Raw genomic sequence first — 11,745 nt, forward strand, 5'->3', positions numbered from 1 at the left:
GAGGAGTGATAGTGAAGTTTGAGCATACTGAGTTATTTGATAATTATTTCCTAATTTCTAAGAATAAACCACATAAATTCATGCTATTTAAAAGCCTTGCATGCTTCCCTGTGGACTTCTGTAGAAATCTGAAGTCTTGTGGTGGCAAGCAAATCTTATCTGCTTTAACTTGAAGTGTAACAAATATGTGTATATCTTTGCCTAATTCGCAAGATGGTAGATCATTTTTATTTAACTGCATTTCATGATGGGCTTTTTTTTTTTGCCAGTATAGGAGAAAGTAGAATTTACCCCAGAACAGCAGAACCTTCTTGATTACATCATGGATTCATACAGTAAACAACAAATACCTCAGGAGGTGTCAAAAAAGCTAGTAAGTACATTGATTGATTAATTATTGAGATGTGGATGAAAAAGCTGAGGATTAGGTAGACTATGGGTATAAGTTTACAGTTTAAACGTGCTGCAAGGGTGTCAAACTCTGCCATTTAGTTATTTGTTAGACCACATCTTTGTTTACTAAATTTAAATGCTAAGAAAAAGCTTTCCACTCTTTGAAAATACACTTTTATACTCGAATGTAACTTTTGCTGATTGGAACTTTGTTTTTCCTTTATCAGTATAGGCAGTGATTTGAGTTAGACTTCCAAGCTTCCTTTCTTTAAAGCTACCAGACTGGGAGCTTGAAAGTCTTTCAGTTTAGTGAACCCAAACTCCCAACATCTTCCAGGTTTTTGTTTAATTCAATTTTCTTTCCTCTTCCTTATACCTTCTAGAATTACTGGTTTCCATTTAAAAATTTAACTTTTGATGCTAAGTTGGAAAAATGTTGGGAAATAGGCAGAAGAGAAAAAAAAAAGGGGGGGTTTAAATAAGATTTTTACTGTTTTCTTTTCACAAAACTGTTGTGTTATTTCTTAAAAAGAAACAAACAAAAACCAACAAGCAAAACAAATGAACAAGATTATTTTCTAAGTTCTCAACTTTGAAAAATAAAAGGAAGACACTTGCAGGGGCTGTAACTAACTTGTGCAACTTATTTCCATGGGAGATTGAGGAGGTTAAAAATAAAGACAATTCAAAAAAGAAAGTAGACAAATTCATGGATAACAAGGCTTTTGGTTAAACATCATGGTTCACATATAACTTCTAGCTTAAGAAGTGCCTAAATCATTGACTGCTGGACATAGCATTGAAAATGTGACATGCTTCAGGGAAAGGACACTGTCTACTTCTATTTCTTACATCACCTTCCAAAATACCTGTTTTTGTCAACCATTTTTTTTTGCACAAACTGCAGGATTAGATAGACCTCTCACATGATCCACTCTAATAATTTTTGTATTTATGTTTTTAAATGTGAAGTGATGATGAATATTAACAGATTTTGTTTTGTCTGATTTTTAACAGTTACATGAGGAATTCAGTGCTGAAGGGAATTTTCTGATTTTAACAGAAATGGCTACCAGTCACGTTCAGGTTCTTGTGGAATTCACTAAAAAACTGCCAGGTATATCCAGTCTGCTGGGGCAAATTTTGTTACTGTGAGACTTAAATACCTTCAGTTGCCGTTTGATTATTTTATTTTGAATGCTGTATGAAAACACCACCTCCTCTGACACGTGTATTCTTCAGACACTGTCTAAAGAAAAGAAGATTTGTGCTCTGTGGTGAACATTTTGAATAATTCAAATTCTGTCACTCTGGGATGTGGCACTTTTTATCTATTGACAAGCAAAATGTTCAGAGAAGAGGTTAGGTCTCTAGAGACTTTTCATGTATCAGTGCAATGCCAAATAGTTTGCCTGTAAGTTACCACTAACATCCACCAGACTTGTACTTTGCTGCCTTTCTAGAAAAGCCTTTAAGCCATAACATCCACTGAATTATGAGTCTTAAACAAGAACTTTGTCTTGTTGGAGACACCAGTACTTATAGACCTTGCATGGTGTGTTATGGACAAATACTGAAGACCTGAGTTGTTTATTTTTGTTATTGTTGTTATTGTTATTAAACCCCCAAGTGGATGTTACCTCATGAGTGAATGCTGGGCATAGTACAGGTTCCTTGTGAGACAAGTCCCAGCCCTCCTTCTCTGCCTGGAAGCTGTGTTTACAGGTGTTTTCTCATCAGCTTCAAGCCTTTGCCCACCCTCTGAAGCCAGTCTACTGCTACTGCAGCACTTGGAGCAGTGCTTCCAGCTCCTTTCTCTGCACTCAGCCTTGAAGCCACAGACCAAGCCACCCCTGCGAAAATTCTTCAGGCACTTTTTTTTTCAAGGAATGTGCACTGTGATGCCTCACTGTAGGAAAATATTTTCCTGGTATTCCCATGATATTGACCATTTATTTGTGTATTATGAGCTTGCTTCAAAGGCCAGTACTGCAGCTGTAACTTTAATTTTATGCTAACTGGAATACCAGCTCTCAGGACATGAACAGAGTACAAATTAAGGAAAGGGGTACAGCAGTGTCAGCTGACAGATGCTAACACAGCTCCTTAATTGAACAAAAGGATTCAATGTGCTATGTGCTGCTCTGGTTGAATGCAATCACTGGTCAAGTTCATGATTATGTGTGCACATACACACCTGAGAGTGAGCAAAGCTATGAGCTAGAAATTTGATAGTGGTTTAGTAAGAGGGAAAAACCAAAACCAAAACAACAACAAAAAAACTACCAGATTTCTGCAATCCAAATGGCTTTATGGTGCAGAAAAGGCAAAGATCTTAAAGCCTCCACAAAGGCTCCCTGTCTGGCTTCTGGAGGTCGATTTTCAAAATCAGTTGCCAGTAGTGATAGGGAAGGTCCCCACTGAGTCTAATTCACCCAAACTTCAGTGGGGACTGAGCCTGTGTTATTTTATGGAATCTTGATTTCAGTCTCTGCAGCATTTGTCAAGCCAGCCAACACCAGCATCAAGGTTACACAAATGTGTAGCACCTCCTGTGGAAGAAGTTCAGGACAAAAAGTACTTTTCTGTTGCTGTGGGAGTTTTCTGTTACTGCCTTACTTATCTATAATGTCTCCCCAGGCTTCCAAACCCTTGACCATGAAGATCAGATTGCTTTGCTGAAGGGCTCAGCTGTGGAAGCCATGTTCCTCCGTTCAGCTGAGATCTTCAGTAGGAAACTTCCTACAGGACATACTGTTCTTTTGGAAGAAAGAATTCGTAATAGTGGTGAGTATCTTGTTTACAAGGAAAAAAACAGAAGACACCATTGCAGTTCTGTGTTAGTATTTGACCTTGAAAAGTTAGTAAAATTGTTTACTAGCGTTGAAACAGGTTTATCTAAATGCTGTTCTTTATATTAACTAGAACAAATCTATTTCAGCTTTGAGTCTAAAGATCATAAGGTAAAGGTTTATTCATAAATACACTGCGAGCATTATGAATAATGCTATATCCAATAAAACCAGTGCAAGTCTCCAATGACAAGCATAAAAGAATGATGAACAAAATCCACCATTTCAAATTATTCACATAAAATATCATTATTTATATTATTATTATCATAATTGCTTGCAAATGCAATTACTGTAAGAAACAAAGAAAGAGAGAGAGAAGGAATGAGGGAAACAAATAAACAAGGAAAGAGAGCAAAGGCAGGCAGGCAGACAAGAAAGAAAAAAGAAAGAAAAAAAGAAAGGATTTTAGGATAATACTGTAGATATACTGTGGAATGTTACTGTAGAAGGAAAAAATCTATTCTTAGGGCCTATTTAGTAAAACTGAATCATAGTGCATAGAAGAAATACAAATATGGAATATTCTCAGTATATTTTCTGTTTCTTAAGGTCCTGCTTAAGGTGTAAGACTGGAAAATGATGAAAAGCCAAACTGGGCTTGGTATTTGTTCCTTAAAGCAGGCAAAGATGTATTTTGCTTTATTACATAGTCTTTGTTCTCCACTGATGCAATACAGAATGTGTTTTTTTGTTTTGTTTTGTTTTGTTTTGTTTTGTTTTTTTCTGTGTTGACAAACAGACTTTACCTACCCCTCATCTACTTATCATTAATAATCAAAGAGGCTGTCTATACTCAGGCTGCTTTGATTCTGGCTTCCTTTATAATGATCAGAAGGAAAATACATGGGAGAACATTTAACCTCAATACTAGTTGTGGAAATGGGCTTGAACTCAGCTCTGAAACTCTTAAAATCCACGACATGAAGGGACTAGAAATGTATGGAAAATGATGCCAATATTTATATATTTGCAACTATTAAAATGAGTCAGAAAATGTGAGAATAATTTCCTTGATAAAGTTTTAGTTTTAGTTTGACTTAGCACACTCATTTATAGGTTTACATTTTGTAGTTTTTAATATTTCTTTTATTTTGATTTATTACAAGAGGCTGTTGTTTGAAGGACTGGAAATGGGTGGTTTTGAGAGTGATATGGATAGCTTGTAGGCCAGGCTCTGCAGTCAGAGTTAAAATGAGTACTGGATCAGACCCTGGGTTGAATAGTTTCCAAGAAATGAAGCACTGTAACTTTTTTAATGTGTGTATATATACACACTGCGTATATACATATATGTATGTTACTGCTCATGGAAAAAAAAAGGATTTCTGAAGCATATTTCCTCAAGACAGGATCAAGTTGGGAGCATAAAGAGACATACTGTTGCTAGAATTGCTCCCTCCCTATATTGCAGGAGGATAAAGCATTACCCAGCTACTTGCTGCTGGCTGCATTTTTTCCTTCCACTCATATCCAGAATACAAGATATATTACTCTTTGCCATGTATTCTATTTCTCCACACTGTGCAAATTCAGACCTACTTAAAAGCATTTTCCTTGACTGCACTTAATGAGCTTGTAAGAGTAAACAAAAGCAGCTTGTAAATCTTTGTAGTTGTAGCTGTGTTAACTTTACTGCTGCTACTGCTGCTACAGATGATGATGTGAACTATAAGATCTACAGCACAGACCCAGAAGTCACTCAGAATTTCCAAGCTCACAAGACTCCTTCATTTTGGACAGACATTGGCTCATTGTCATTGCTGCATGCTAGAGCATAGCCATTCAAACTGGCAATGTCCCTTTCATGAAAAGACTTAAATGTGGGTTTAAAATTCCCCTTTGACTGCTTGGCAGGCTTTGCTGGCTTGAACAGCAGCCTGTACCAAATTTGATATTAGGGTAGAAACTTTTATAGCCTGTCTCAGCCTTAACCAGTAACGACATGTGCTACTTACAATAAGCACTGCAGCTGACCTTTATCATACTGTAGAGTGGTCCAAGAGAGAAACTGGCCAGAAGAGATTACACTCAAGTCAAACAAAGAAGAAAGCCCAAAAGAATGATACTTAAATATGGCGATAGGAACTTCACTTTAAAATATACCTGACTGAGAAACAAGACTAAGTGCAGCAAACCAAAACCCCACAAAATAAGTTGAGAGCAGCAGAGGAAACACAGTGATAGCTGAATGAGAGTTTATCAATCCATATAAAGGTAATGAGTGAAGAAAAAGCATTAGGACTACTCATAGCTTCTAGTGAGGTCCTAAGTACTGTCAGGCCATCAGCTATGGTTCGTCGTTAGTCAGAACTCCTATCCCCAATATTTTAGATGCAGACAGGTGTCAGAATGTGATGTTAGTCCTATTGTAAGTCCTTGATATCTGTATCCATGAAATTGAGGGTGTAGGGAGAGATCTTGCCTAAAAGTCACAAACTGTCCAGACTTTTGTCACCTGCCACCATGTCAGTTTGGAAGCAGCTCTTGTCTATTAATATTTATGCCTGTATTTTTATTCTTATTTTTTTCTGATAAAGAAGGCAGAGATCTGATGGTGATGACCTTTGAGCATGAGCAGTATTTATTTTTATTCTCATGCTGATGAGGTGTATTTTTATTTCTTAGCTTGAGCGTGTTGCCTAAGTCCTGGCACATCTCAGTGACTGCCTTTGTGCCCTTATAGTCTCTCCACAACGTATTATGGAAATTCTTTCATTTGCTGCTCCTGAAATTGAAATCCTCTCTTACTCACTCTAATACTGAGACTTAATGAGAAATACAGATGTTCTATGTAATGTTAATGAGAGCTTGTACAACTTACTTATCTTACTTGATGCTTCACTTACACAAACACCATGTTGTCACCGATTCACTCATTTTGTGAAAAGTTGACATCTGGGTAATTTAATGGTTAGTTTCTTTCTGTTATTTTGAAAGCTAATTGTCTGCATTGTCTAGCAGTAAAATAATTTAAAAAACACTGCTGAAATGCTGAATGTTTTCACAGAGAGCATTTATACCTTGTTTTTCTAATGACATCTGCTTTCAGTGATCATTGAGAGACACAGATTTTTATTTAATCATTTTATTCTTCAGAACACTTCTACTAATTTCAGTATCGGGGAATTAGATACTATCCGGTATGCATAGAAATGGAAAAATCTGGACCCAAACTTTCAGTTGGCAGCAGGACACCTGTCATTGTGAAATATGCTCTTGTTTTCCTGGATGGGTTACAGGTGCTGAAGTACGATGAAATCCAAGGCAAAAATGAAATAGACAGTATTTCAAAACATTGGAAAGAGGCCGCGTTTCGCCCTTGAATGTGGATACAAAGTTCCCATTGATTTGGACTAGATGCCCCTGCAACTTAGGGCAAAATTTGGCAGAGGAACAATGGATACCCAATCACTTCCGCTACCTTTGGCTTTCATTGTTTGATTGTTAGTACTGAGTAACCGTAGTGCTTCAGAACCCCACTGTGCTGCTGCTGGTTGTGCAGAGAAACTAAATGAAATGATCGCCACTGCTGAGTCCAGATAATGTGTGAGAAAGTAACCTGGCCTGTATCTTGCTCCTTGTTTCCAAACATACCTGCACATGAAGGCTGTCTAGCCCTCCCAGTGGTTGTGTGCATCCACACAGAAGGAGACATTTGCCATCCTGTGACTCAATCCCAAAGCGGCATCCTGCCAAGAACATTTAGAAATTAGGGCCACTTTTAATCAGAGTATAGGAAAGAGCTTTTCTGTTCATATACAGTCCTGCATGATCTACCATGCTGACTTAACCAGTGCCATGAATTACACAGTTTACACAAATGTATAAATCATACCTACAGAGTTAATTTATGTACATGAAAATAAGAACAGATGTCAGAGAACCCAATCTCTTTTCTTCTGCATAAGTGTGCCTCTCCAGGCCAAAAACGTACTTAGGTAAATAGCCTCGACCTATGAAGACTAGCTCAGGGCAGTGCAGATGCTGCTGCTGTGTGCCAGGCTGCACCTCTCTCCTGACAGCAGGCACGCAGGCCACTGCCAGAGGATGGGATGTGACATGGTCATTTGCATCCTCCTTGTAGGTTTACTGGGGTTTCTGCTCTTGCAATAATGGCTCCACAGTGGTCCTACTAATTGATTTTGAGAAGAAGGGATTTTGCTGTCCAACTTGTGAATTCTTTTTGGCACATAGTAACCTCTCATTTAAGTTTCTCACCTGTAGAGGATGAGGACAAAGGACAATTCAGATGTCCATCTTCTGATGTACCTTCTCTGCTGGCTAGACTTTCCCCTTTTCAGCTCTCAGCATTAATACGGGGAATTTGGTCAGTGTTTGAAGGGTCACTGATACATCTGAATAGATTAGAAGGCAGAGTTTATAACAAAAACAGTGCAGCCTGGGAAACAGTTCTGGTAGATGAAGCACTGTGAATGATAAGATGTAATTTTGAGAGTAATTAATATATTTCATTTTCATAAAACAGCTACTAATAAACTCTTGGTTTAATACCCACTGGCAGCTTCATGTTTATCAAGAAAAAAAGATCTCTTCATCCATATTAATCACACAGTGCTAGTTACTATTAATTAGTACTTACTCTCAAGCTTTCCTCTTGCAATAGATCAATCTAATCTGTTTTAATGAATAGCCAGAATAAAAGAGAGAATACTGATCTCAAAAAAATGGCAATAATGACTTGATATCATAGGAAAAAAAAAATAGTATATGCCAGGGCTATGTTAACCAGATGTAATTATTTATGACTGGAAACTGCAAACCTTATGAAAGCAACAGTCCTTTTATTTTCAGTATAGGGAGATCATAGGAACAAAACTCTAAAACACAAGGCAAAGTCTGAAACAATACTGCATCCTAGGCTACAGAGATGAATGAAATTGTGTAAGAAGTAAGAGGTGCTGAATAAATAATGCTCACAAATTTGAATCTCCTCTAGTCTAATGCTGAAGGCCATATTCAATAAAGGTAGTATTTCTTGTTGACTACCTTGGGGTTATGCCACTCAGGCATTAACATAGCAAAATCAACTAAATTGAATTGCAGTGTCTTCAGCAGATGACAGGGTTGGGCTGGTGGTTAGGTAGAAATCTGTGTAATTCAGAATGATGCACCACAAAACCCAAAGGAAGGGCCAGTTCTTACTGCCTTAATGCCGCATGAAGCCAATTTCTGAAACCTTTTTGAAAAAAGTTAAGCAGGAGGCATCATTAACACAGAACAGGAAGTTCTGCCTGTCTGATATAGTATGTACACTGCTCTCATCTGAACTTAATAAAGAAGGTTAAACAGAGCTAGCTTTTTTGTTCTCACTGAGGCCAGAAACACATTATAACTTTATCTATTTGATTTTTTTTTCCACTTTTGGAGTATGATTGGTAACACTGACATTTGAAAAGCCATATAATTCATTTCTCCTCCAGCCCTTCTAGTTACAAACAACAAATCATCTTTAATTCTTTTTCTGATAACCTGAGTGGAAGTGACATCTCACACAGTAGATAAGAGGAAAAAAAAAGCAAGAACTATAAACATCTGTTTCCTGTTTTGTTTTGTTTTTTTTTTTTTCTTTTTGCTTTCTGGTGGAGTTTATTAAATCCAAACTGAAGCGCTTTCAATCACATTAGAAAACAGCCCCCTCTTGTGATGGAACAGCAGTTTGTGTAATGTTTGTCCAGAATAAGGAAATAATCAGGAAAGGCCAGCACAGACAGGATAGAGGCAAAATTAGTAACCAGGAAAAAAATCCATTAGACTAGCCTTAAAATTGCTCTTTTGCATGGTTTTGTTCATAATTGCCTTGTGACATACATCTATGTAAAGACTTCATAGTTCTGGTCTTTTTTTTTTGTTTGTTTTTTTGTTTTTTTTTAGTAAAAGGAGTAAACTTTAGCAGCATTCCTATAACATCTCTTTTTATTTATCCCTTTCTTATTTATCCCTTTTTATTCCCTCTTCTGTTTTGATTTATTTCTCTGTTTGGATTGCAGTAGTGCAGAGACCTGTTCTAATGCAATTTTATTTGCTTTCACATCTACACTCCCTCCCTCCCATGCTTTAGTTTCTTAATGTTAAATTATAAACTTTCTGGTGCAAGGACTGTTTTCCTTCATACTTATGGGTGCAAGGAGGACCAGAATTTAGATATTCCACACCTTGTTTTTCACCAACATCTTTTTCATCCCGCTGTTGTTATATTGACACTAGGACTTGAGGAGCTCTGTGGTCAGAACAATTTCATCCAGCTGATCAATGAACAATTTCATCCATCTGAAAAGTAACCTCTCTGCCCCCCCCCCCCCAAAAAAAAAAAAGGGGGGGGGGGGTAATAATAATAAAAAAAAGGAAAACAAGTCAAATGATGAATGTGAGAAACAAATGAGGAGAATCTTAGTCACAGCCCACTTCCTCCTGTTTCCTGCCTGCTGCCAAGATGATGTGCCCAGGGGCATGACACCTTGCCTGGGGAGTTCTAAAAATATCTGCAGTTGTCTTGGACTTTTCTCATGACATTGTTGAGCTATGCATGAAAGGAATTTGTTTGCTCTGCTTTAGGGCTCAGTTAGACTTTTTTTTTTTTTCACGGTTCTAGATTCACATGCACTTTAAAACACGTGTTTTAAATACGTGTGTCGTATTGAACTACAATAAAAACTGCCAAATAGAGACAGGCAGCTTCCCAAAAGTTAGCAATAACAAGTGTTCAAAATTTTAAATTGTTAAATAGTTTGTATAGTTAACTCCGGTGACTAATGACATAAGTTATGCAGCACATCAGATGCTCTGTATGAAGCTTGAACTGTGTTACTACCACAGGATGAGCTGACTCTTGTCATACAGATCTGCTGAATGGCTTTAGACTCTTCTCAAAATCATTGAACATGTTGCAAAAACTGAATCTGTAGTTTGAAATCTGAAGAAAACTTAGGTGCTAATGTCACGTGTTTAAATACATCTTTCAGCCACAAAATGCGCCACACTCTGCAAGACTATACTTTCACTCTGCTGGGTCACATAACCATTCCACTGATTTAAATTAGTTGTCACTGTCACAGCAAAATGTGACTTGTTCATAGTTAAGTCAAGTGACTTTACATTTCCTGTCTTTGGGTTGCATCTGCTGAGTTTCATTTTGAATTTCCCCTGTTGGAGGCACTCCAAACCTCACAGCAATCTCTGACTACTGGTCTTGGACTTCGTGTTGTATAAAATACTCAAAGCCACGTTATTTCACAGTTTCCAAACTAAGCTGTGAAGTCTCATTCAAGAACAGCTCAAAACTAAACAGAGTGAAATGATGAGAAATTCTATAGTCCTATCCTATAGCTCTGTGTGAACAGAGGAGGTTTCTGTCCTTTCAGACAAGAAGCATTGGTTTGGATTTGTAGACCTTATAGGTGCTGCTGCATCAGAGCTGCAAGCATCTGTTTTCAACAGTCTAGTAACTGCTCTGAGTGACTCTGACACACTACTTACAAAAAAATAAAAAATAAAATAAGAAAATGGATGTCATAGGACCTACTTCTCTTTTACACCACAGGGCAGAGTGAAGTACATCTGTAATCTAAGGCTACGTCAGAACAGTGTGACCTGATGACAAAGTCCGTAAGAGGAAGCCCAGTCGGCATGCCCCAGTGCAGTAACCCCAGTGGGTTTCACTGATGGATCAAGAGAATCACATGATCCCAGCTTAAACTAGGCTGGGTTTTAATTATTTATGGCTCTGTACTTTATAATACACTAGTTCATGCTGGAAGGTAATAATAGTTGCAAGCAAGTTGATCTCGGACTACAGGTAATCCTAGCCCTAGCTAAAGTTTCAGGCTACATAAAAGGAGCAATTAAGACTCTTCATGGAGACAACCAAAGCAGCTGCCCAAGGCAGTTAGCTGTATAGTAGAGTTGGGCTGGAATTAAGCCATACACCCTGAGAGGTTTCCATATAGCTAATGTAAACATAGTGAACATGGGACTGTTTCACTGTCTGTGAATACTGGAAACAGAAGACATCTAGGGTATCAGCAGACAGCAAGAAGAACACACATGAGACTTGTCCTGAGGAGCAAGATGGACAAACCTGTAGAGAAAATGAACTTACTTCAAAGAAAGTCTTTGAAACAAGGTGAAAAGGAATTTCCAGTGCTTGCCTGTTTCTACCCTGTTCTGGAAAACAAGGGCACGCTGGCACTATGTAACTAATTGTATTGCATCAGACCTGATTTGTGTAGTAAATTTTGCCCACTAAGACAAACAGTCAAGGCTTCAAATATTAACAAATTGCTCAGTGGCAATAAACCAGATTATTTCAATAATCAAAGAAATAATGCAACTTTTTATTCTTTTTCTTCCCAGGTATCTCAGATGAATTCATAACTCCCATGTTTAATTTTTATAAAAGTGTTGGAGAGCTGAAGATGACACAGGAAGAATATGCACTGCTCACAGCAATAGTTATCCTGTCCCCAGGTAATTTCTATTT

General features: G+C 37.7%; 1 protein-coding gene across 4 annotated transcripts in view; it reads left to right on the plus strand.

Moving 5' to 3' along the window:
- NR1H4 (nuclear receptor subfamily 1 group H member 4) overlaps positions 1–11,745 on the plus strand; it is a 41,106-nt gene that overhangs the window by 27,048 nt on the left and 2,313 nt on the right. For all 4 annotated transcript variants that reach the window (XM_082784470.1, XM_082784469.1, XM_082784471.1 and 1 more), the window contains 4 exons: positions 275–373; positions 1,411–1,510; positions 3,034–3,180; positions 11,619–11,732. In XM_082784470.1, coding sequence (XP_082640596.1) covers positions 275–373; positions 1,411–1,510; positions 3,034–3,180; positions 11,619–11,732 — 460 coding nt within the window. The remainder of the gene's footprint in view (positions 1–274; positions 374–1,410; positions 1,511–3,033; positions 3,181–11,618; positions 11,733–11,745) is intronic.

This window comes from Aythya marila (genome assembly GCF_965140915.1).
Source record: "Aythya marila genome assembly, chromosome: 1".
NCBI classification, from domain to species: domain Eukaryota; kingdom Metazoa; phylum Chordata; class Aves; order Anseriformes; family Anatidae; genus Aythya; species Aythya marila.